The sequence below is a fragment of the Myxine glutinosa genome, chromosome 3 (assembly GCF_964187855.1).
Source record: "Myxine glutinosa chromosome 3, kmMyxGlut1.1, whole genome shotgun sequence".
In the NCBI taxonomy this organism is placed as follows: Eukaryota; Metazoa; Chordata; class Myxini; order Myxiniformes; family Myxinidae; genus Myxine; species Myxine glutinosa.
This window is the reverse complement of record NC_136263.1, coordinates 93634891-93660900: the sequence shown is the minus strand read 5'-3', so window position 1 is coordinate 93660900 and position 26010 is coordinate 93634891. Positions and strand designations below refer to the sequence as shown.

The following is a 26010-nucleotide window of genomic DNA, read 5'->3' as shown; positions in this document are numbered from 1 at the left end:
TTTGAGTGCGTTAGGCGCACCTCGGGTCCAATCCCACTCCCCTGACACCAAATGTTGCAGATCTCAGCGCCGGCCTTTTCCCCTTACCAAGGGGGGATTAGTCCCCTTGTCTTTGACTGACCGACGGGACCCGAAGCCTATGACGTCCTTTCCGGGCAGCGTTAAATCGGGTTGTAGGACCAGATTCGCTATTACCGAAGTACTAACGCTACCCTGAAACAAGGAGACAAGCCTCGCCCGAATCACGGGTGTTGGTGGATACGCCGAGCGGTAGCGAACCCGTGACCCGAGCCGTTAGCAATGACTAAACCCGATCCAAGCGGTTCTTAATCGTGCCACGCTTACCCAATGGAGGAAATCACAGAAACGGTCAAATTTGGAAGAAAGGAAGAACAAGATTTATTTACACTTTGTACAATAATCAGAAGAAGAAAACACAGAAAAGTGCAGTCTTAATCACAGTCTTAACTTATCCCTGGACAAACGGGCCCGTTCACACTCAGACACACTCACACGGGGTTACAGTTGACCAGGTCAGCACGTCCAGGGATGGCGTCCAGGCAGCTCGTTCTCCGGTCCCCAACTCGCACCGCGAAGAAGATGAACGCAGCGGCCAGGAGCTCTCCGCGTGTCGTTGGCGCGCACGGGATTATTACAGGGCGAACGGTAGGCTGGGCTTTGGCAGTTACACTTGCGGCTGCAGCCGCGTACGTAATAAGCGAATAGTTCAATATGCGCTCACAATGCCCTCTTCAATTCCCCCTTCAATTCCCCAAAACTGTCGTGTGCACGCCGGTCCTCTGAATACAGTTCTCTTAGTGGGGCAGATTTGTGAAATGATTGTGGGTTTTGTGGTAAAAGCACCAAAATTGGCATATATGATATTAAGGACCTACTAATTGATTTTAGATATAGTACCAAGCAGGATTTTTTCCGAGAAGCCCATAAAGTGGAAAAATCCAAAATGGCCGCTGGCCGATTCGAAATATCTGTTAATTGTCATATCTTTATGAATAGTCAACGCAGAAACCTGAATGAAGTGTCTTTTTGTTTGTTTCTGCACATGACAAATCCAATGGAACCATTATTTGCTTTGAAAAATGCATATAAATCAATATAATGGTCAATTTCAGGTTGAAATTCAAGATCGCCACCATTCGATTTGTCGATATCTAGCAAATGTCATATTATACACAGTAATTCATATCACACCATGGATGAAGTATGTTGTAGATTTATTCACATATGTCAGACAAAATGGCACCACTAATTAGGAAAAGCTGAATTCATAGTGACCAATGGCAATGCCAAGTTCTATGATATCGACCAGATACATAAACAGTCGACTTTACTTTATCATTTATACTACGAGTTGCAAATTCTAAATCATATTAAGATGGAGGAAAAAATACCACACAAACTAAGTGACATATTATATAGATCTACACATTTGTATCCAATGCATATATACTCTATGCATTATACATTAAATAACACTTCCCATACCATACATCATTACATTGTTGCCGATTACTTTGAACAACACCATGAATTTTGCACTTTTCAAGTTTCTGCTGGTTCATTTATAGAATATTTACCCAGCATCGAGCCTTAAACATATTCACACTTCTGTGTTGATTATGACATGTTGGACATTGGGTTTAGATATTAAGTAGTACTTAATAAGTACACTCTGGCTGAAACATTTCCCTCAGTGCGAAAATGTGTATGGTTTTTCTCGAGTGTGGATGTTTATGTTACATTGAAACAACTATTAGTTGCTCTCATTGTGGTCACAATTACCACTGCAACGACAGAGTGATGTACATTTAAGAGCAGCTCTAACACACTTGCATAGTGCCCTACAACCTTTCTGGCACCCACACCTGAGCAACTCGGAACAAGATGCCACTGCCTCTGGTAATACCGTCCATAATGGTTGCCAACCCTGTGTGACACTCTTCTGCCAACCACATGTCTCTGGTGATGGAAGTACTGGACAACGGACAAGTGCCTGTCCCCACACATGTCCACCTTGGTATACTGCCCGTTTTGTGTGCTGTAACAGTGCTCCTCTGGTGGGTGGTGTCGTGAAAATCAACCACAGACACGACTTGTCCCTTGGGTAGGTTTAATATCATTTAGATCTGTGGTAACATCCTGTAAAATACATTCATGCAATAGACATCAGAATCGGAGTATTATATGGGCAATGTCCGATATCAATAGGCAAAGCAAAACAAGTGCAGCATATAGGGGCGTACATACCATTCAAACTACAGGACTATATGTCACAGTAAGTGTCGCTGGAGTGTCCTTGCGCCGCGGTTGTCCCGGGTCTTATAGACGCCCCTTTAGTGGGATAAGCGAGCACTCCCGGGTTCACCTTCAGTATAATTTCACTACATTCTCCCCGCCGTTAAAACTATACTGCCGCTAGGCAGGTCGCAAGCAAGCATCAGCAATAATCGAATGGGGTACGTCAATCCACGTCAGTCGGTCCACCCGTAGCGGTCGGGGCGGCGGACTACCCTGCCAGTTCTTGTTCGGAGACTACCGGGTACAGCGTCCCCAAGCCCGGAGTCCCCCGCGTCGTTATAGCTGCCGGAGGTGGGTGTCGGAGGGGCACCCCAGAGCCATCAGGCAAGGGAGTAGGCGACGACGGAAGTGACGGCAGTAGTTCCATAGAGGAAGCTTCGGTAGAGTCCATAGACTCGTAGATTGGTTCGTCGATATCCCTGTCGTCGACCCCACAAGGGGCGAGATGGCGTACTGAGACAGTAGACTCGCGTCCGTCTGCCGTTATCACACGAGCATGCTCGGGATTAGCCTGGAGTACCCGCACCTTATCAACAAGGGGGTCGTACTTACTAGCGCGAACCGCTCGTTTGAGATAGGCCGGCCCCGGCTCAGCGAGCCAGCTGGGTAAAGATTGGATACTACCCGAGCTTGTAGGGTGGTGGAACAGTCTTTCATGAGGAGTCTGGTTGGTGGCGGTACATAGGAGAGCCCGGATCGAGTTCAGAGCCGCAGGTAGCGACCACGCCCATTTATCGAGGCCCCGGCCGAGGGTCCTGAGGCTTAGCATGACGGCCCTCCATATAATCCCATTAAAGCGTTCGATCTACCCATTCGCCTGGGGCCGGTACGGGGTGGTGTAGCTCGAAGCGACATTATTCTGGAGCAAGTAGCCCCTCACCTCCTGAGACAGGAACACCGCACCCCGATCGGTATGCACGTAGGCCGGATACCCAAACATAGAAAACAAATTCTGTAGGCACCGTATAACCGTGGCAGCCGACATATCCCCGCACGTATAAGCAAAGGGGAATCGCGAATACTCATCAACGATAGTGAGCAGATAAGGAGAGTTACTCGACACCGGCAGCGGCCCCTTGAAGTCCATCGCCAAACGCTCCCACGGTCTAGTAGCCCTAACCAGCGTCCCCATAGGAGGGTTGTAAAAACGCGGTTTGAGCTCCGCACAGATAGTGCAATCACGACAGATCCGGCGGATGTCCTCAATCGAGTACGGCAGATTACCACTGTGCACAAAATGCGCGAAACGCGCTACCCCGGGATGACACATAGTGCCGTGCAAAGCACGCAGCCCCTCCAAAGTGACAACCCCCGCGCAAGTGGCCGGCCTCGATAAGGCGTCGGCGACCAGGTTATCCTTCCCCGGGCGGTATTTGATGGTGTAGCAGAAGTCGGCGAGTTCGATACGCCAGCGAGTGATTTTCTCATTCTTAATGCATTGAGCATGTAAGGTGTCGTACATGAATGCAACGCTTTGTTGGTCCGTGACGATTTGGAAACACCGCCCGAGCAGGTACGGCCGCCATTGCCGAATCGATTCGACGATCGCGTATGCTTCCTTTTCAACAGACGAATGCCTCCGCTCAGCGGAGGTGAGAGTCCGCGAAAAAAGCCACAGGGCGTCCCCCTTGGGAGAGAGTCGCCGCTATCGCATGATCCGAGGCATCACTTTCCAAGACGAAAGATGCACTCTCGTCAATTGTCGCTACAGCGGCGCCAGCGATGCGGCTTTAAGACCCTCGAAGGCCGCCAAGGCGGCCGGCCCCATGGGGAACGTGTCGCAGGCCACGAGGGGGCGGAGCTTCACGGAGAAATTTTGCACCCACTTCGAATAGTGGGCGAACAGCCCAAGAGCGCGTTTCAGCGAAGCCCGATCGCTAGGCGGAGCCATATCGAGCAAAGGTCGCAGACGCTCCTTATCCGGAGAGACAGAGCCATGGGTCACGGTGTACCCCAGAAGATCTACCGTGCGTAGAGAGTAACTACACTTAGCCTCATTCATGGTTAGGCGATATTTCTGCGCGACCTCGTGGAAGCGTTTCAGATTAGCGTCGTGATGCCCCTGGTCATACCCACAAACCGTAAGATTGTCCAGATAGACAAAGACAGACAAAGACAAGTTCTCCTTCGTAACGAGGTCATCCATAGCCCTCTGAAAACAAGAGACCCCGTTAGTTACCCCAAAAGGGAGTCGAGTGAACTGGTACAACCGTTGACCCGATTCAAAGGCTGTATAGACGCGATCAGCCCTAGAGATGGGGACCTGATGATACGCACTACGCAGATTGAGAGTGCTGTAAACGGAGTACAGGGCCACCTGGCGTACCAGTGCATCCATCCCCGGTAAGGGGTAGGCATCCAGCTGTGTAAAACGATTAATCGTCTGTGAGTAGTCGATTACCATGCGCCGGCGATGGGCCTCACTTCGCACTACTAAGACTTTTGCCCGCCACGGCGACCGACTGGGTTCTATAATACCGTCCTTCAAGAGCTGGGCCGTTTCTTCCGCAATGAATTGCGCGTCTGCGTGAGAGTAGCGGCGCGATTTTACGGCTACAGGGGTACAATCAGTGGTCAGGTTGGGGAACAGCGAGAGAGGCTCCACGTCCATCTGAGCGAGGGCGCACACAGCAAGCGTGTCCGGCCCACCGAAGTCCATTTCCAAACGTCCATGTCGCTTAAAGAAATCGTGTCCTAACAGAACGTCGGCACATAACGCAGGTAATACCATGAGATACACGTCTTGGAACGTGCGTCCCTTTATCACAAGTTTCAATCGACATGCCCCTTTTGTGCTCAGCCGAAGTCCTTGGGAGGCCATGAAGATCCGTCATGTAGTCCCGAGAACCGGCCACCCATGTTGATGCACTAGTCGTTGATCGATAAAACTATCCGTAGACCCCGTGTCGATTAAGGCTTGTGATAAAACGCCCTCGGCCTTGAGCGGAATGATGGCCTGCGCAAGGCCGGAAGACCCAGCAGGTATTGTGCCGTCCGGGCGAGAAGATCGCGCCTCGCGAGTGGATCCCACTCCAGCTGCAGTTTTCCGGTCGTTTGGGCAGCCCGTGGAGGATTCTCGTGACAAGCGCATAGTTGGCCGCGCTGGAGCAGGAGCATGTAAATCGTAAAAGCCACTGTCAGAGGACGTTCCCACGCCGGCTGCAGTTTGCCGGTCGTTCGGGCAGCCCGTGGAGGATTCTCGTGACAAGCGCATAGTTGGCTGTACTGGAGCAAGTGCGTGTAATTCGTAAGAGCCGCCGCCAGATGGCGCTCGAGTCACGCATAGAGGATCACTGCCATTCACCGTTTCATGAGCTGGTGCGATAGCGTGTAATTCGTAAAAGCCGCCGTCAGATGGCGCTCGAGTCACGCGTAGAGGATCACTGCCATCCACCGTTCCATGAGCTGGTGCGGTAGCGTGTAATTCGTAAAAGCCGCCGTCAGATGGCGCTCGAGTCCCGTGCAGCGTTCGCTGCGAATCCAGAGGAGTTGGCAAAGCAGTACTTCGTTGCTTGTTTGAGGTGGGCGTCCGGACGCCAGCCAAGGCCGATCGTGCCGCGGCCGGTCGTGGTCGCGCCGGTTGTTTAGGCGGCCCGATGTCCCCCATCAAGGTCGAGCGTGCAGCCAGGGGCCCGCGAGGAGGGGAGACGCTCATCAAGGCCGGGCGGGGCGCTCCGCTCGGTGCGCAGTCCGTTGGCTCAGCGATAAGCCCATTCAAGGCCGCGCGGGCTCGCGTACCTCGCACGGACTTTTTGCAGACCTTCGCAAAATGACCCTTGGTGGAGCACAGATGGCATATTGCCTCCCGAGCCGGGCATTCTATTCGGGGGTGCTGCCGATTCCCACAAAAATAACACTTCGCGTACCATTCAGGCCGTGGCCGGGCAGCGGTAGCAGCAGTCAGGCCGGATGCCGAGTCAGCTTCAAGAGCACCCAGAGACTCGGCCGTAGTCGAGTCCTCCCCCATATCCTCGGCGGTAACCCTCTCCGGTCGCGCGAGTAGAGAAGTCCCCGCCACGACTCGTGAGTGGTCATAAGTGGTAGATTGTTCACGGGCATCTGTAAAGACGTGAGCCAGCCGTAGTGCCTCCGTAAATGTCAGCTCCGCGGTCTCCAAAAGTCGGAGCCTCAAGGCTCCAGAGCTAATTCCAGAGACGAAAGAATCTCGGAGAAGGTCATCCTGAACTTGCTCATGGGTCCGTACCTCCTGAACGCAGTCCGCAAGAAGGTGTCGCAGCTCCTGCGCGTAGCGATCGATCGATTCCGATGGTTGTTGTCGCCGCTGAGAGAGCTGATGCCGGCCGTGCACGGCGCTCCGTTTCTTTATGTATAGTCGCTTTAGCTCGGCCAGAGCCGTGGCGTACGTTTCAAATCGAGCAATGCACCGGTAAACGCGGTGATGGACCTTCGACTGTAACACGGACAGCTTAGCCGCCGCGGTGGGCTCTGTTTCATGCGCGGCGAAGTAATTCTCCAGCGTTTTGAGCTAGTGGGTGAACTCCGACCCCGACTCCTCGGCTTGTGCGTCGGCATCGAGAATCGGTACCATGATCATCTTGGGTTCAGCCATTTCGTAGATTTAAATGATATTAAATGTCGTGAAAATCAACCACAGACACGACTTGTCCCTTGGGTAGGTTTAATATCATTTAGATCTGTGGTAACATCCTGTAAAATACATTCATGCAATAGACATCAGAATCGGAGTATTATATGGGCAATGTCCGATATCAATAGGCAAAGCAAAACAAGTGCAGCATATAGGGGCGTACATACCATTCAAACTACAGGACTATATGTCACAGTAAGTGTCGCTGGAGTGTCCTTGCGCCGCGGTTGTCCCGGGTCTTATAGACGCCCCTTTAGTGGGATAAGCGAGCACTCCCGGGTTCACCTTCAGTATAATTTCACTACAGGTGGTATGGTGTCGATGGACCTCGCTTTTGTCGTGAAGATGTGTTTCCTAGCTGAATCAACGTTAGATTCTGTGCATGTGCGGTCGTACAACAGGACGACATACTTCTCGAGCACAGACATGCAATCATTGAGCGACGTCGGGTCCGTTAACAAGGTAGAGAATACTGGTGTCACTTCAGTGAAAGACTTCCATCTGTCGAACGCAGTCTTTTTCCCCCGACCAGCGAATGACGACACCGTATCACAACCAGTGAAGGCGTGAAACATAGGAAGTGCACATGCCTTCTCACTACCAAGCTCAGTGGCGATATCGTGGGCAGGAATGTACCTCAGGTGCTTTCCAGTGCCAAAAGCAACCCAAATTTCAGTGTTTTCAAGGCGTGCCACAGTAGACACTGCCAGGACGAGCACGTCTGTATCCACAGTACACAACATGATTCGGCGATACCCTCCCCTTGCTGCATCAACTGTATGAAGGAGCATCTGTGTGTCTGCCTCCTCATGCGTACATGGTGCTAGAGATGAGATGTCCTGGTGAACTCTCGTGCAGAGCACATTCTGACCGCATGTTGTATACACATCCTTTTCCGCAGAAAGATGTTCTACAACCTAAATTGGCAAAGAAAAGAAGCTAGATTAAATTTCATGTCATTGATATTGTGTAGTTTACAATCGATTCTACATGTATATGGTTTTTTTAAAAGCCAGTGAAATACTGAAAGCTTACCTGGTGTGCCAAGAAGTCGAATAGTTCTGTCTTGTTGTCTGCCAATCTCAAGAACTCTTGCCAATTTCCTGGGTTCATGTTGGATGGTCCAACACGCCGCCGAACACCTTTTCCTCGATTCTCTCTCGCAGTGGTCTTCAGACTCTCTTCCAGGTACACATCCCAAATTATGTCAATTCTCATCACGTTGCGCAGCTGTGCTTTGACATAAGGCAGAAATACCTGTGTAGCATATTCTTGGAACGTTTTGATGCCAATGGGCCTGAGCATGTTGATGATTGCAGCACCATCCAATATGATGACATCAACTAATGGAGCATCCCCACATGATGTGCAGCACCTTTCCAGACATTCAACAAGATCAGACTTCGACCCAAACCGTAGTTTTCCCAGCTGCGACAATGACGGAGGGTAGGCATGATTCTCATGCTGGAAGAAATTGTCCAAGTCTCCGTCACGGGTTTGACAGGCAATGTACAGTCTGGAAAACAATGCACAGTCACTCTTGAGTGATGTCACGATCTGTTTCGCTTTGGACGGAACTCGACATGGTGGTCGGCTGAACAAAGGCATCTGATTTTTACATATGGGATCAGATACTGGTGTAATTCGCTCCATCACTCGCTCAGTCATGTACTTGTCATACTGTTCCTGGCCTGTCTTCTCTATCGCACGCACAGTTTGGACAACAGCTGGATCAGCAACATCTCGGCTGTCAAGTACCAGGAGGTCATCACTCTCTTCCATGAATGGATTTCCCATGTCTTCTATTACTCGAACAAGAGCAGCAGTCTCCTTAGCAAATGCGACTTGTGCCGAAGCAGTATGCTCGTGGTGCCTGAGAGTGGTCTTATCAGTTTTCCTAGAACCTAGATCCAGACAATTGACCTCAAACTCCTCAATGACCCTTGCTAGTTCTGGTCCCGCCACCATCCAACGGAGTAAGGCTTTTGGGTTTTGCAGAAACCCGACTGCTCCACCATCTCCTTTCACGACCTTGTTATTTTGTTTGTGTGCATGATCGATAGCTAAGGCAGAGAATGGACGGTTCGTTTTGTGCACCACGAAGCCTCCTTGAGCAAACTGGCTAGCTACACCAAGATGTCGTTCATGCAAGGTCATCATGTCGCGAATGTGAATCGGCACCCACCTAGAGTAGTGCGTGTGGTCCAAGGCGAAGAACCATGGTGCAAGTGCTGTAAGGACAGCAACATAAAGCGAGAAGTTGGAATCACGAAGAGACCGTACATACACCAAGACTAGGAGCTCAAGTTGCATGACGATAAACCAGAACTGGAATTGTGGAGAGGCTTCAACTCGCTTCATGCACCATTCTTCAAATGGTATGGGTTCACTCTCTTCGCAGCTGTACACATCGTAGGCCTTATGCAACAGTATTGACAATGCACTGGCGGTAACTTGGTGTGCATGTCTCGTCCGTGTGACATGTGACGTCTTCAGGAATGCTTCAGCAGTTCCTGATGTAGCAACGTCTGCTTGGGCTAGAGCGTGTGTCCATCCACTGCCATCGAGCAAGTCTCCAAGCGTCGTCAAGGCAGCCATTTCGATATGTAAGCCACTTAGTAGAATGACAAACTTCTCTTCCCCATACTCCTCGGGCCAGTTCCACTGGATCGACTTAGCAATTGCAAAGAGTGGTTGGTCTACTGTCAACACAGGCACCTGTCCGGGATTCAGAAGATGGACCGCTCGTTGTATGACATCGATTGAATGGCGAATCATTGCCACAGATTTTGAGTCATCTGGGAACAGTGGAAGAAGAGATCCGATAGTGACATCAAAGTCACGTGATTGCTGTGTAATGGAATGGAAGGCAGCCCAGCTGATTGGATCATGAATACTCTGTACCTCTTCATTGATGAGCCGATGCATGTTGCACTGCCACTTCTTCTCCTCTTCCATGGCAGCTTTAACAAGTTGACCATCACACTTGAGTGTATCCTCAATCGGAGGGATCATCGGATCCTTTTTTGCTGTGATGGGGGTCAGCATTGTGTACGAATCAGGGAGTGGTGGTATTTGCTTGATAGAAAGATACGGTTGCAGTTCTGACTTGTGACGTATTATTCCGTCCGACTCTGTTATTCTGTTTTGGAAGAGCGATATGCCTGTGCCATGGAAAGCACCATGGGCAGTGGTTGAGCTCGGGTTGTGGTCCAGGTTATCAACAGCAGCTGTGGTGAACAGATTCTTTCGCAGGATGAGGGGACAAACAACCCCTTCGGATTCATACTGTTGAGCTGCCAAAATAGCCGTGTCCATGGATATGTTAAGAACTCTATCATACGATACTGATAAGCCTAAGTGGTACAAGATATCAACAAGTTCCCGTTTACGTGTATATCCATGAATCATCATGCCAAGATATATGGGTAGTGGCATCTCTCTGCTTTTAATGTGGTATGGACCAGTGGACCCTTCACGTCTTCTCCCAGAGCTGTTGTATTGCAGTAATTTAGCAATACTCAGTGTTGCTTGTCTTACTTCATCTGTGTCTTTCTTCTTGATATTTGGTCCATCCATAGTCATGCTAACTAAAGCAACAAGCAACTTAGGCACAGCGTCTTCTTGACAACCCTGTGGGAAGGAACCATCAAATTGTGCGGTCATTCCAAGCATATCTCACCGGATTATGTGGGCCGCCTTCGCCAATCATCACCATCATCATCGCCAATCATATGTAGCTTCATCATCACCATCATCAAAGCATGCATCCCATAATGCATGCCCTACATCGTCATCGAAACTGAGCATGACATCACGACCTTGTTTGTATGCACGAAGCCCAGGCATGTTTGCGAGTATTCGAGTTTTCAAATCAGTGGAATGAATACGCCCACTTATCTCAACACCCAGCTCTACCAGTCGGTCAGTGTATAGCTGTAAAAGGTCCGTCAATTTGAAGACTGGTGCAATGGCCTTGTTGCCGAGTTTCGTGTCCTCTATGTATCCCATAAGTTCCACTAATGCTATACCATGAGATGTTAGGTCGATATTCTCCTTTACACCATCTTCTGTCTTCCTGCTGCTGGCATTGCATAATTTGACAAGGCAATTTGAGTGGTACTTCGCTTCCTGGGCCACAAGGTCACGAGGACTGATTTTCGCAATCAACCTTTGATCCTGTATTTTTAGTGCACATTGCCTAACCCTATGTATTAGTTTTGGTGTCATCGCTTCATGCAGAGGCGCCATCTCCGTTCCAGATTCATCACAGAAGAAGCATTTTGAATCTTCTGGAGAATCTCTGTGTTCAGCCTGCCTTAACATGTATGGTATTTCTCCAGGGGTATTGGTACATGCAGTTGGAAGTGAAGCTAGTTCAACTCTGGCGAGACGACTGGCACAGCACTTCAAGCGGCATGATGCATGCCATTGGGCATGATTGCGTGCCAGTGTGTGTCCAATACCGTCTCCTTCATCAAGCCTACTTATGTCGATAGGTAATGGCTGGCTGTCCAAATTGAGAAAACTGTTCAAAGTTATCACCGAGAGTATGATATCCAGCACCGACGTCGGGACGTTTTGATTTGGCTGGACAGTTCAATGGTTTGTCTGAACGTTCCTGGCATAAAGCACAAAGACTCCAGTCAATAGGTTCATTTGTGGCCGCAGGTGATCTTAATGTCTCTCTATGAACAAGCTTGCACTTCTTGCGTGTCGACATGATTTCAGTCACTTCTGTTCAGCCACCTACAACGACAAAAACATTAATATTATAACGACAATAACCTATTTCGTTTTCCCACACCTAATTACTACAAGATCCTGCAAGGCACGATGGACAATCTAAGCCAAACGATGATGCAATGAGGTGAGGGTATCATTGTATTCCTCCTGTTTGGAAAGACATATTCATACGATATACATATTTTTGGGAAGATATGACACTCGGTATGGGTGCCGCATGACACAAATCACAACCATGTTATTGTTTTTTTTATTGATGGTGCGACTGTGGCTGAAATATGTATACTGTCTAATATATAAAATACACTTCATCCATGGTGTGATATGAATTACTGTGTATAATATGACATTTGCTAGATATCGACAAATCGAATGGTGGCGATCTTGAATTTCAACCTGAAATTGACCATTATATTGATTTATATGCATTTTTAAAAGTAAATAATGGTTCCATTGGATTCGTCATGTACAGAAACATACAAAAAGACACTTCATTCAGGTTTCTGCGTTGACTATTCATAAAGATATGACAATTAACAGATATTTTGAATCGGCCGACGGCCATTTTGGATTTTCCACTTTATGGGCTTCTCGGAAAAAATCCTGCTTGGTACTATATCTAAAATCAATTAGTAGGTCCTTAACATCATACATGCCAATTTTGGTGCTTTTACCACAAAACCCACAATCCTTATGGATATTTACACAAATCTGCCCCACTATCTTGCATAAGTTCTCACAAGCACCTCTCCCTTCTCAACTGAGGTGGGGGCCTCGCGCAAAGGGTTTTATTGCCACGCCCTTGGAACCCTCTGGAACTCACCAGGCGTTCTTCACCACGCCCCATCACGCCATGCCCTCAAAGCCCTGATTGGCTGGTAGCCCTTACCGTCATCGCCTTCTGACGTGCTCCTTGTCGCCGCCCCTCCTCGACCCTCGCGCTCCTCCCTCTTCTTAGGCCTACCTCGTGGTACCCGACTAGTTTTGAGCAAAACCAAGGGCAGCGAACGCTGCTGGCAGCCAAAGCATAACAAACTTGAGGGATGCCAAATGGGGTGCGGGATCGAGTTTGCCCATGATGTAATTGGAGGGTGGCCGCAAAATGAAAGGGACCTAAGCTCATTTCTTTACACAACGCAGATATTACAAGGAAAATGGCCGACTCTTACACATACTTTGACATAATTAATACTCTAAGTGGGCCTACGTGTTGCTTGTGGACTAACTATGGGGGGCAAACCTTTAACCTTTAATTATGTCATATTTACAATCTCAAAACCACAACAATATATATAGAAGATAGAAGATAGATAATACATTATTGTTATTGTTAATTATGTAAATACACTGCATGATTATATTTTTAAGGATGTTCCACAATGTAATGTAGTATGGTAACAATTGCACAAATTAACCTGTTATACCTTTCCTCCTCTAGCAGGTTGCAGTTCAAGCTGGTAGATTATTACCTCGCTCAAATCCTTGACTTGACCTGCATGTCAGTGTATAGAATTTAAAATATTGCTGACACCCTTCAACGCCAAAAATAAATATGATCTTGTCTACTTTTCTGTGAACCTAATGTGAATGCAAATCATTGTTGCTTGGCAGTGTTGACATGTTCAAATACTTGTGTATTCAGGCTCGCTACAAGCAGTGCCTTGACCCTACTGTTGAGGAGGTGAAGAAGCTGTGCATGTCTTTACGACGCAATGCCAAAGAGGAACGTGTACTTTTCCACTACAATGGACACGGAGTACCCCGACCTACCGTCAATGGTGAAATTTGGGTCTTCAACAAAGTGAGGCTTTTTTCACCTTTGTTTTCTGATTACCTATTTATTAGATCCAGTGCAGATTCCTTAAAATTACTATGCTCATCCATATTCACTTCGTATATTCTACGATATTAAATAAGGAAATTATCTGTATGTGTGTAAGTCTGAAAATCATGGAAAAAACAGGGTTGGGCCAATCTCCACCAACTTTTGCACATGTATTGGTAGTACCCAGCGTCAGGTCTTGGCACAGCCCCCCCACATTCCCTCACAGGGGGAGGGGTAGAGGAGATGACTTCTGATTTTCTCCTGTACACATTCCACAGCGCAAGTGGTTTACTGACCTCTACTGCAGACAGGGGGATTATTAGCCACGGCACAAAGTACATTTGCCCCACTTCCCAACTATTCCCTCCTCCCACTCCAATGGCTGCTCGCGAAAGGAGCGGGTGTTTTTTGTATAGTAAATACAGCCTAGGTGTGTGTAATCTGTTTCTTTCATTCATTCATGCATATGCTATCCCTGGTGTTGGGCTAGCGGCTAGGGTGCCGGCTTAGGATCCTAGGATCCTGGGTTCGAGGGTTCGAATCCCGGTCAATCGCTGAATTAACGCCAGGGGGGTTGACTCAGCCTGTCATCCTTCCGAGGTCGGCAAATTTGAGTACCAGTTCACTGGTAATTCCCTGCTTGTCGTTAAAGGTGGCAAAAAGGGTTGGCATCAGGAAGGGCATCCGGCCGTAAAACATTGCTTCAAAAAGGGGACCGAAAAACAACAACAACCACAGTTCCCGAAAAAGGCCAACCCCCACTTGCGGGGAAAAATGGCCTCTAAAGGTGGTTTTTTTTATTTTTATTCATGCATATGCTACATTTCCATGTCAATCTTACCAACCTCCATGTTAATACCTCTTATCTATAATTCAGACGTAAAATTGAATACTTGTACTTGTCTTTATGAAGGCTCGTGTCCCTCTGCATATGCATACAAGATAAACAATCGATTTTTAAAATGGAACAATGAATTTTAATTACAATGAATTTGTAAACTGCGTTTTCTCAACTTGAATCTCTGTGAAGCCCTTTCTTTGTAATTATTTTACAACTTACACCACTATTGTGCTCTGATGAAGGATACTCCCAAAACTTTACCTCGTTTCTCACAGTGGTAAACTTGCACTTTCTCGCTGTTCTTTGGGGAAAATCAATTTTTTGTCTTCTCCACTGAAGCAGTTTATCACTAGCTTTTAACAAGAAGGAGAATCGCTTTGCAAGACATGTCCCCTACCGGTCTCGATGAACGTTCCTGTTCCAAGCAAAAACGGTATAACTACGTGAAAAATTGGGGGAAACGCCACAAAACTCAAACTTGTTCTGTAACTTAACATAATGAGGCTGTACCAAGTTTCAGTTGAATAGGTTAAAGGATATGGAAAAAAGGTCCAGAAATCCCCAGGTGGGACGGACAGACAGACAGACAGATATAGTCAACCTGTAGTCCCCTCCATGTAGGGGACTAATAAAACTAGTATTCCTCTTTATCAACAAAAGGTTAATACGGGTAAGCTTACTGCCATGCAAAACGAGATGTTGCTGACATTTCAAGCATTATCCCTTCATCGGAGGGAAATGACCCTATATCCAAACCTTTTTTTGCTCTGACGAAGAGATCGCAGTCTAAACATTGTCGTTTGGTTTACTCCATGTTTTCATAATGTGGTTACGTTGGTGATGGAATAAAAAGTTGCTTTTTCAAGAAAATTTTTTATTTGGGATATTTTTAAGTGAAGAGTTTGAACGTTGTTTGTGATAATTGGCAAGGCATTATCAGTGTTTCCTGACATTTTGTTTTGATTGAATTGTTCAACCAAGTCCTCGTTGTTGGCATTGCAATGGAAGCAATGTGCATTGCTAATTGAACTCGTTTCTTATGAGCATATGTGATCCTGGGCAGAAATAGCAAGTTGATTCGTATTTTATTTCCGGTCCCCTGTGGTGTGTGCAGAATTACACCCAGTATATCCCACTGTCAATCTACGACTTGCAGACGTGGATGGGAAGTCCTTCCATTTTCGTTTACGATTGTTCCAATGCTGGGATAATCGTCAAGTCTTTTAAGCAGTTTTCTTTGCAGCGTGAGCAGGAGCTTGAGGTGAGTATATTCTTGGAAATGTAACTTTCTAAGGGTGCACAGTCGGGTTAATGATTTGGAGCTTACATTTGTGCATAGCTTCTAAGTCTGCTGTAAGAATGGAGTTTTATTGCCGGAGCATGGTGTGCATGTTGGCTTTCACCAAGGAAGCTTGTACAATATGGCGATATCGCCATGGAAGCTTGTAGAGAACAAAGCTGCCTTTTAATTTTTTATGCGCCCGCCACTGAAGGTGGCCGGAGGCATTATGTTTTCTGGTTGTCCGTCCGTACATCCGTCTGTCCGTCCGTCCGTACGGGCTAAACCTCGTTTTTCTCAGCAACCACATGTCCGATTCAGATGAAACTTTCAGGTTAGGAGCGGCACACATGCAGAATCTTTGTATGATGATTGTGATGTCATAGGTCACGTGGTGTGGCAGCCATCTTGGAATAAATTCAAATAATTAAAAACATTTTTCTCTGAAACTGCTGAATGAAAAAATTTGAATCTTTGCACATTGCAAAGTACTCCCAATGGTGAACAAAAGCATGATAATGATGCCATCATCGGTGAAGTGGTATACCAGCCATAAATGTTTTAATCGAATGCCTTATCCTAAAAATCTGAAATTGCATGCATATGATCTCTGACCCATTTGTATTGAAATATTAAATTTATGACAGCATAGGTCACATGGTTTGGCAGCCATATTGGATTGAAGGAAAATATTAAATAATTTTATCTCTGAAACCGCTTACCCTATAGATGCAAAATTTTACAAATGTCATGTAATACCATTGTTGCATATAGTTTGAAAATGATGATGTAGGTCACGTGTTTGGCAGCCATCTTGGATAGTAGTCTCTTAAATTAAGGAGTAATTACAAAAATGTCCCTTGTTGCCACTTGCATGTGTGGCAGAAACTTGTCCAGGAATCTTTATCATGCAAAAAACGAATGCTTATTGGTGTTCCGTGGAAGAGGAATTGGGTAGTGTATCAATGCATAAACCTTTTAAAGGACTTGGCAGTGATAACATTACCAATCCCCAAAAGAGGAGGCTGATGCAAAAACCATTGAACTTCAAAGAAGATGATTCTGTCACTTCTTGAGTTGGGACACACAGCTTGGATATGCAATTCACATTGACAATGTTGCTTTGGTAGCACTAATACTCTGTAAAGAATATGCTACATCTAATCTCGTCACATTTGTAAAGCCCTCAAATCCTACCCAACTCCTCCAGGATGCACATATTTTTCCAATACCCCCTTGATGGATAAACTCCCAAGATCAAGGCTTTCCTCACACCTATGCTCTTTAGTTCCTCTTTTCTCCCATTTGTGGAACTACCATCTGGATACGGTTTAATTTATTGCTGACCCTTACTGCAGAGGTTCTAAGGCAGTAGAGTACCTTGCCGCAGCCCCTACAGAAAAACTTTGGCAATCCTGCACTACATATTAACTGTTACAGTTCAGTAATCCAGTTTATTGACAATGGGAGGTAAATGACACTTGCATGGGGTGAAATTGCAATTTGTGTGTTGTGAGAATCAACCAATTAAAGCAGTATGCTCTGGCATTGATTCTCCAGTACCTTATATGACCCACCCCATTTTCAATACCTTTTGAACTTGTATCGTAAGCTGCTATTATGAAATTATTTTGAGAAGAGAGGGGTATTTTAAGAAAGCTTCACCAGCTTGTGTTTTATGTAGTAGCAGGCTTCGTCAATGCTGCTGCATTTAATGCATTATTAAACCTCGTCTGACTTGCATTTGCATCTTCAGCAGGTGGCGGCAATCAGTCCAAGCCACCCATTAGCCCAAGTTCCCTTACCGCCTTCCATGAAGGATTGCATCCAGCTCGCTGCCTGCGAGGCCAACCAACTGCTTCCCATGAACCCAGAACTCCCTGCTGACCTTTTCACATCCTGCCTCACCACACCCATCAAGATTGCACTTCGCTGGTAATTGCATCCACCAGAATGGAGATACGACCTCATTAGAGTTGAAGGATTGATGGGACGTCACACAAGTAGGGGAAACTGGAGTGCAATGTGACACGGGGCGCATTGGGATACCCCTTCTAGCAATGTTCCAGCACATTTATACTTGCATAATAACGTTGTATGTGGAAATGTGTTGGCACCTTGTATATAAAAAACAATACAATTCCAATTCATTTCATGGGCCAAGGATAGCTGATCTCAGAGGGGATGTACCATGCACGCAGTTTACCGCATTAATGGTGAATCAGACGGTCAACGTAAATCATTAACATTTGGCCTCAAATGACAGAGTTTTGGTTGGAGTATAGATTGATTGATTGTGAGATCCAGGCTTATCAAAAACCAAACTACGAACAAAGTTATATGTTCAGAACTTTGTTCGTATGTTGAGCATCTTTGTCATATATTGATGGAATCACACTACCTGGTTCGTGTGGTCATGTGCCCACAGGTTTTGCGGTCAACAGAGTGGGAAGCTGGTGTCGGGAGTAACGCTTGACCTCATTGAAAAGTATGACATCTACTTAAACCCATTATTGATTGTAATTTGAACTTTGAAATGTGTGAGCTTAAGGAGAGACACCCGATGTGAAGGATATCTGCAGACAATCTGGAAATGTACCTTGTGCTTCAGAGTCCCAGACATCTTGGAAATTCCCCTGTATATGTGAATAATATGCTTGCTGTTTATCTGGTTGCTTTCTCCTTCCTCATTCGATTCTTCACCTGAGTGATTGATTGTTACGTGACATTTCTCGTACATTTAATCATCTTTGCCAACCATGTATTCCACATCATTGTGTTATTAGATCTCCCCTCCTGCACTGAGGGGAGAAATACTTTTTTTTCCTTTTTTTTTCTGTTTCCTTCTTTCTTTCCAACAATTACAATTGCAAGCCATTCTTTCATTTCTCATCCAATCCTTTTCAAATCTGGCTTGGAGATACCTTAGTCCACCGCACTCAGAGACCCCTCCCCCCTTTTTGGATTTGGGCCCCAATTTGGACTTTAAAAGGTCAAAGTCGAAGCACTAAAAAAATCATGCATTTTTTCTTGTTATTAGTCCCCTACCGGTGTACACCGGAGGGGACTATAGGTTTGCACTCCGTCCCTCCGTCCCTCCGTCTGTCAGTCTGTCCCCGTCTGTCAGTCTGTCACGCAAAGAACAGTTTTCTGGACTTTTTTCTAAACTCTTAATGCTAATGATTTCAAACTTGGTACAAGGTTTCCTCATGATAAGTTACAGATCAAGTTCGAATTTCACGACGTTTCGATCATTTTTGACAAAGTTATGGCACTTTGAACTTTGGTAATTTCCTCAACAGTTTTCTGGACGACAGACTGCCGGCAGGGGACATGTATTGCAGCGCAATACTCAGAATGCTTGTTCTCTTTTAATGTCTCTTGTGACGAAGTGGCCGGAGGCATTATGTTTTCGGGTTGTCCGTCCGTCCGTCCATGATAGGTTTTTGTTGCTGTGATAATTTAGAAACACCTGAAGGGATTTAAGTCAAACTTGGTACAAGTATAAATAATGATGCAAGGATGAACTGATTAGATTATGGGGTGAAGAGGTCAAAGGTCAGAGTCTCTAATAGGTTTTCGTTACCACCACAACGAACCGCTGAAGGGAACGAAGTCAAACATGGCACAAGTATGTATAATGATGTATTGATGTAATGATGTGGGCAGAGGCATACCGGTCGACGTCGCGACATCAAATAGTATCGTTCTAGTATTTGAGATGAAATTTTGACAGAATGGTGCTTTCATAAACAGTCCATTTCAGCTGGAGTTATGCTTCTGCGTAGATACACGTAAATGTCTCTGCGTAGCTACGCAGAGAAGGGGTTTATGGGTAACCGTAGCCCACAGAGGGGACGACGTGCACACCTCCAAAATCTCAACAACACGTCGTGCGTAGCTGTGGTCGTGTGCGTCAAACAAACGCTGATTGCTTGAGCAGGGAAGTATATCCGGTAGCATTGCGGGTTGGGCCCAAACCCAAAACGGAACTAAAACAAAGAACCAAAGCATTCAAACGGAGAATAGCAATGGAACAGTTTGAGGAGCGACTCTCAGGTGAGGTTCGCAAATATAAACATTTGTATGACACCTCATCTGACCTGGATATGTGCAGAGGCCTCACAGACCATCTCCTTTTGTGCCTTCTTCCGTGGGTTTCAGCGTATAACTATATTTCAGCGTAGATTTCAGCGTAATATTGCCACAACTGATCCTCAAGCACAGCATAACCAACTATATTCTTCCTTAAAGCATTCAATATCCTTCTCCTATCCTTTTCTGTAGGCTACAGAAATTGATCCACTGCAAAGCAACGTGCACATCTCTTTGTTTACACTTTTATTGGGGGTGAAAACGGGTTTCCCTTTTTGGGTTCTTTTTCGTTTTCTATACATTATTTAGTTTTAGTAAATGCGACACTGCCCCCTAGTGCATGCGCTAACGTTACGTGCAAGTATGTTGGCAAACACCCATGCGGACGTCTGCGGGCGACACCGTGCATGTTCGCAGACTCACAGACGCAGAAGCATAACTCCGGCTTTATTAGGGACCAGTATAAAGCCCGTCAAAAATGACGGGTTGGAACAGTTTATTTGACAGTGCAGCCGCGTGAGCGTGCCAAAGTCTGAAGCCTGGGTCTAGTGTCAGGTGTGCTTATATGTTCTTTATTTATTAGATATCTTACAGACGTAAATGGACACTCAGTTTACTCTGCGCACTTTGCAAGTCACGTTCAGCGAATGTCACCTCCCTGTGCTTTGTATTTATTGTGTTTTTTTTTTTTTTTTAACCGCTTCCGTACACCAACCTTGAGGCTCGGTTTGCAAGCCACCCCGTCTGCAATTCCAATGTAAAAGACATAATTACTCTTCTTTTGGGTCCTCTGGTTCATTTGGGACTTTTGGGTGTTCAAGCTCTTTTGCATCCTTGGGATCTTTTGGGTCTTTTGTGTCCTCTGGGTCATTTGGGTCCTCGGGGTCTTTTGGGTCATTTGAGTTTTTTGGGTCCTCTGGATCTTTGGGGTCCTCGTGTCTTTTCGGTCATCTGGGTCTTTGGGGTATTTTGTGTCTTTGGGGTAATTTGGGTCTTTGGGGTCCACTGGGTCCTCAGGGTCTTTAACAGTCTTTTTGGTGTTTTTGATTGACATCCTACAGACATAAATGAACACTCGGTTTACTCTGCGCACTTTGCAGGTCACGTTCAGAGAATTTCACCTCCCTACGCCGTGTATTTATTGTAAGTTAAAAACAAAACCGCTTCCGTACACCGACCTTGAGGCTGGATTTGCCACCCACCGTCTAAAATTCCAATGTAAGAGACATAATTGCTCTTCTTTTGGGTCTTCGGTGTCCTAAGGGTCTTTTGGATCCTCTGGTTCATTTAGGTCTTTTTGGGTGCTCATGCTCTTTTGCATCCTTGGGATTTTCTGGTTCATTTGTGTCTTCGGGGTATTTTAGGTCATTTGAGTCGTTTGGGTCCTCTGCGGCTTTGGGGTCCTTGGGTCTTTTCAGTCATCTAGGTCTTTGGGGTATTTTGGGGCTTTGGGGTAATTTGAGTGTTTGGGTTCCACTGGGTCCTTGGGTCTTTTCAGTCATCTAGGTCTTTGGGGCTTTGGGGTAATTTGGGTGTTTGGGTTCCACTGGGTCCTCAGGGTATTTAAGGGTCTTTTGGGTATTTTTAGTGTTTTGGTTTGTTTGGGTCTGTGGGGTCGTTAAGGGTCTTTGGGGTATTTTGGGTTTTTAGGAACTTTTTGGTCTTCTGGGTCTTTTCAATTTTTTTTGGTCTACGGGGTGTTTTGCATCTTTAAGGGTCTTTGGGATATTTTGAGTCTCTGGGGTCTTCATGGTCTTTTTGTTCTTTTGGGTCTTTGATATATTTTGAGTCTTTGTGGTATTTTGAGTCTTTTGGGTTTTTGAGTCTTTTGGGTCTTCAGGGTCTTTTCAGTCTTCTGATTCTTTAAGGGTCTTTGGGATATTTCGGGTCCTTGAGATATTTAAGGGTCTTCTGGGTCTTTTGGGTCTTTGGGGTATTTTGGGGTCTTTGGATCTTCAGGGTCTTCAGGGTATTTGGGTTATTTTGGGTCTTCAGGGTCTTTTGGGTCTTTGTGGTCTTTTGGATCTTCAAGGGTCTTGGAGTCTTTTTAGTGTTTTGGGTCTTTGGGGTCTTTATTGGTCTTGAGGATCTTGGGGTCTTTTCAGTGTTTTGGGTCTTTGTGGGTCTTTGGGGGAATTTTGGGTCTTCAGGGCCTTTTGGGTTTTTGTTTTCTTTTGGATATTTAAGGGTCTTGCGGTTTTTGGGGTATTTTGGGTCTTCTGAATATTTAAGGGTCTTTGGGGTATTTTGGGTCTTTGGGGTCATCTGTATATTTAAGGGTCTTCAGGGTATTTTGGGTCTTTGGGGTATTTTGGGTCTTTAACAGTCTTCAGGGTATTTTGGGTCTTCAGGGTATTTTGGGTCTTTGGTGTCCATTGGGTCTTCAGGGTCTTTTCAGTCTTTTCAGTCTTTTGGGTCTTTGGGGTCCTTTGGGGTATTTTGGGTCTTCTGGGTATTTTGGGTCTTCAAACTCCTTGGGGTGTTCTGGTTCCTTGGGGTCTTCTAGGTCTTCATTATATTTTGTGTCTTTAACAGTCTACAGGGTATTTTGGGTCTTCGGGTATTTTGGGTCTTTGGGATCCATTGAGTTTTCAGGGTCTTTTCAGTCTTTTGGGTCTTCGGTGTATTTTGGTTCTTTGGGGTATTTTGGGTGTTTGGGGTTCATTGGGTCTTTTTGGTATTTTGGGTCTTTGGGGTATTTTGGATCTTCAGAGCACTTGGGGTTCTTCTGAGTCCTTGGGGTCTTTTGGGTCTTTTGGATCCTCATGGTCTTTTGGGTCTTCAGGGTATTTGGGGTCCATTGGGTCTTTTCAGTCTTTTTGGTATTTGGAGTCCTTTGGGTCTTTGGGGTATTTTGGGTTTTCAGAGTCCTTGGGGTCTTCTGGGTCCTAGGGGTCTTCTAGGTCTTCATTATCTTTTGTGTCTTTAACAGTCTACAGGGTATTTCGGGTCTTTGGGTATTTTGAGTGTTTAGGGTCCATTGGGTCTTTGTGGTCTTCTGAGTCCTTGGGGTCTTTTGGGTTCTCAGAGTCTTTTAGGTCTTTTAACCGGTTGACACACAGTCGTGTTCAAAGATTTCCCCTTAAACCAACCCCCCCCCCCCTCCCCACTCAAATACCGCCAAAAGCACTACTCAAATAGTCTAGTAGGAAGACTAGGTCCCCCTGCACCCCCCGGAGATATACTTCTAATCAGTGTTTCTAGATTGGAAAAAATGTGTAGAAAATGACTAGCTATGGCCCCAAGCTGAAAAAATGTCCCACATACCATTTTTATGCAAATTACTGCTGCAAATTTTATGCAAAATTATGCAAATTTTATGCAAATTTTTGATGAGGAGTAGAGTTGAGGGGTCTTTGAGGGCTTCATCGAGGTGCTCTCGGTTGCAAGACGGGGTCATTCTGAGAAGCACAGCAGGGTCAGAGATCATGATGTTCTCCTCCTCAGTGAATCTCTCCATCAACAGCCTCTCCATTGCCTCACACACTGTTTTGAGGCAAAAGAGGGACTTTGCGTAGGCCTTTCCACTGAGAACACCTTTGAGAGATCCACTTGTTACTAGTTGTGCCTCAAAGAGAATCTCTGCATATCCAGAACCACGCATCTTGTGTCCAGTGAGCATCCCGATGTAGTTCATGGATGTGTGGAAGGGTCCAATCGTTACTACATGACTAGCAAATTCATTTGGCCAGCGCCAGATGATGGGAAGGGCTTTCATGCAGACACCCAGATCAAATGTATTCAGGACCCATCTCTGACCCACCTCAGCAGTTGCTGCCTCGGAACGCTTCAGTAGCTCACGAACAACTGCGTTGTCTGTGATCGGTCTGTGCCTGGTGCCTGCATGGCATGGCAATGGCCTGCAGCCTGTGCCTGGGCTAGGGGGTTTCACCTCTGCAACTGGTTCTCCCCCACCCAGCAAATCAACAGTCGACTACTGCACGCCTATCCACCAACCGATCACAGACAACGCAGTTGTTCGTGAGCTACTGAAGCGTTCCGAGGCAGCAACTGCTGAGGTGGGTCAGAGATGGGTCCTGAATACATTTGATCTGGGTGTCTGCATGAAAGCCCTTCCCATCATCTGGCGCTGGCCAAATGAATTTGCTAGTCATGTAGTAACGATTGGACCCTTCCACACATCCATGAACTACATCGGGATGCTCACTGGACACAAGATGCGTGGTTCTGGATATGCAGAGATTCTCTTTGAGGCACAACTAGTAACAAGTGGATCTCTCAAAGGTGTTCTCAGTGGAAAGGCCTACGCAAAGTCCCTCTTTTGCCTCAAAACAGTGTGTGAGGCAATGGAGAGGCTGTTGATGGAGAGATTCACTGAGGAGGAGAACATCATGATCTCTGACCCTGCTGTGCTTCTCAGAATGACCCAGTCTTGCAACCGAGAGCACCTCGATGAAGCCCTCAAAGACCCCTCAACTCTACTCCTCATCAAAAATTTGCATAAAATTTGCATAATTTTGCATAAAATTTGCAGCAGTAATTTGCATAAAAATGGTATGTGGGACATTGTTTCAGCTTGGGGCCATAGCTAGTCATTTTCTACACATTTTTTCCAATCTAGAAACACTGATTAGAAGTATATCTCCGGGGGGTGCAGGGGGACCTAGTCTTCCTACTAGACTAAAAGCCTTTAAAATCTAGCCTTATGAAGGGAAGGGACACACACACACACACACACACACACACACACACACACACACACACACACACACACACACACACACACACACACACACACACACACACACACACACACACAGTGTTTTATATGGTAGATGTGTAGAAAAGATTTCAGGTTGAGGTTCCCCTCCAGAGTTATGCAGGAATCAAAGGTGAAAATTGGTCTCAAAATGAATGTTTTGGCTCACCATGCCTGGCTTGTATTTCAACCAATGCAGACACAAATTGGCGAAATTTTACCTTGCCAAACCAAAAGATGGAAGTGGACAGATATTCGTTTGGTGCTTTTATTTTGATTCCACAGCCGGTCAAAGGTCGAAATCGGATACAAAATGTTTCTGGCCTGCCAAGCAATTATATCTTAACCAATCCAGCCAAGACCTGGCAGAAGAGAAAGCAGGTAATTGTTGGTCCTGTGTTTTTCATTCGATTTTCGCAGCTGTCAAAGTGAATAGATTGAAGAAGGTGTGGGAGAGAAGGAAGCCATATTGCATTCGCTTGTGAATGACTGCGATTGTTGTTAGTTGTTTTATTATCTCGGAAAAAAAAAAGTTTGACACATTAGCTGACATGTTGTGGTCACAGTTTGGGAAACTTTTTCAGGGCTTTCCCTGAAGGACTTTAAATGGACATCTGTGGTTTAAGTGAATATGCTGTGTATATTATGTATATCCCTTCTACTTCTTGTATATCTTCCTGATTGAAAGTGTAATGTTTGCACTGTTGTGGTTTGCTGAAGGATTCCTGGAAGATTGAATGACCGTCGCACGCCTCTTGGGGAGCTCAACTGGATATTCACAGCCATCACTGATACCATCGCGTGGAACGTCTTGCCACGTGGTAGGCAGGGGCGCCGCCAGGGATTTTGGGCCCCATGAAAAGATATCACAATGGGCCCCTATGAAGCACGTGAGCACATTTTTACCTAATGTTCTCATAATTTTTAGGGCCCCCTGTCAGTGCAGGGCCCTTGGAATTATTCTAACTTCCCCCCCCCCCCCACCCCCCTTACGGCGCTGGTGGTAGGTATGCATAATTACCCTGCGCTCGCGAAGCGAAAACGGGGTTAAGCAATCGGGTGCGTATGTGGGCCCTTTGTGTGCCGTATGTGTGCCTTGTCTGCATTATAAAAATTAATTTTCTCGGCAACCATTGGTCCGATTGACATGAAATTTTACCGTAGGAGCGCCTCTGCCTGTAGATTTTTTTGCTGATAATTATGACGTCGAAGGGCACGTGGTATGGATGCCATCTTGGAAAAACGTTACACCTCTATATCTCCCTAACCGCTTAATGGAAAAAATTGAAACATGGCTCATCGTCAAGTACACCCCATGGGGATTAAGACAGGTTGATGATGATGTCATAGGTGCCTCCATTATGACGTCATAATTCGACAAATACAACGCTTGATCTGATCAGTATGGAATTTTTTTTTTATCCCCTGCAACTGTTAGTCCGATGAAGAGGAAGTTTTCCGAATATGAGCGGATCCTGTAGAATTGTTAAAATGATAATTATGACGTCATTGGTCACGTGGTACAGGTGCCATCTTGGAAAAATCGAAAAAAGTTGCACCTCTATATCTCTGAAAT

At 46.1% G+C, this 26010-nt stretch overlaps 1 protein-coding gene across 7 annotated transcripts in view; it reads left to right on the top strand.

Moving 5' to 3' along the window:
• Positions 1–26010, top strand: part of RPTOR (regulatory associated protein of MTOR complex 1) — a 301256-nt gene that overhangs the window by 115433 nt on the left and 159813 nt on the right. For 5 of the 7 annotated variants that reach the window (XR_010983689.2, XM_068110469.2, XM_068110467.2 and 2 more), the window contains exons 4-8: positions 13317–13475; positions 15455–15601; positions 17376–17554; positions 18048–18107; positions 25155–25255. Coding sequence is in view for 6 of the 7 variants with exons in the window: in XM_068110469.2 (XP_067966570.1) it covers positions 13317–13475; positions 15455–15601; positions 17376–17554; positions 18048–18107; positions 25155–25255 (646 nt within the window). In the remaining variant the exon portion in view is untranslated. The remainder of the gene's footprint in view (positions 1–13316; positions 13476–15454; positions 15602–17375; positions 17555–18047; positions 18108–25154; positions 25256–26010) is intronic. The other 2 variants (XM_068110470.2, XM_068110468.2) reach the window with 1 other exon arrangement.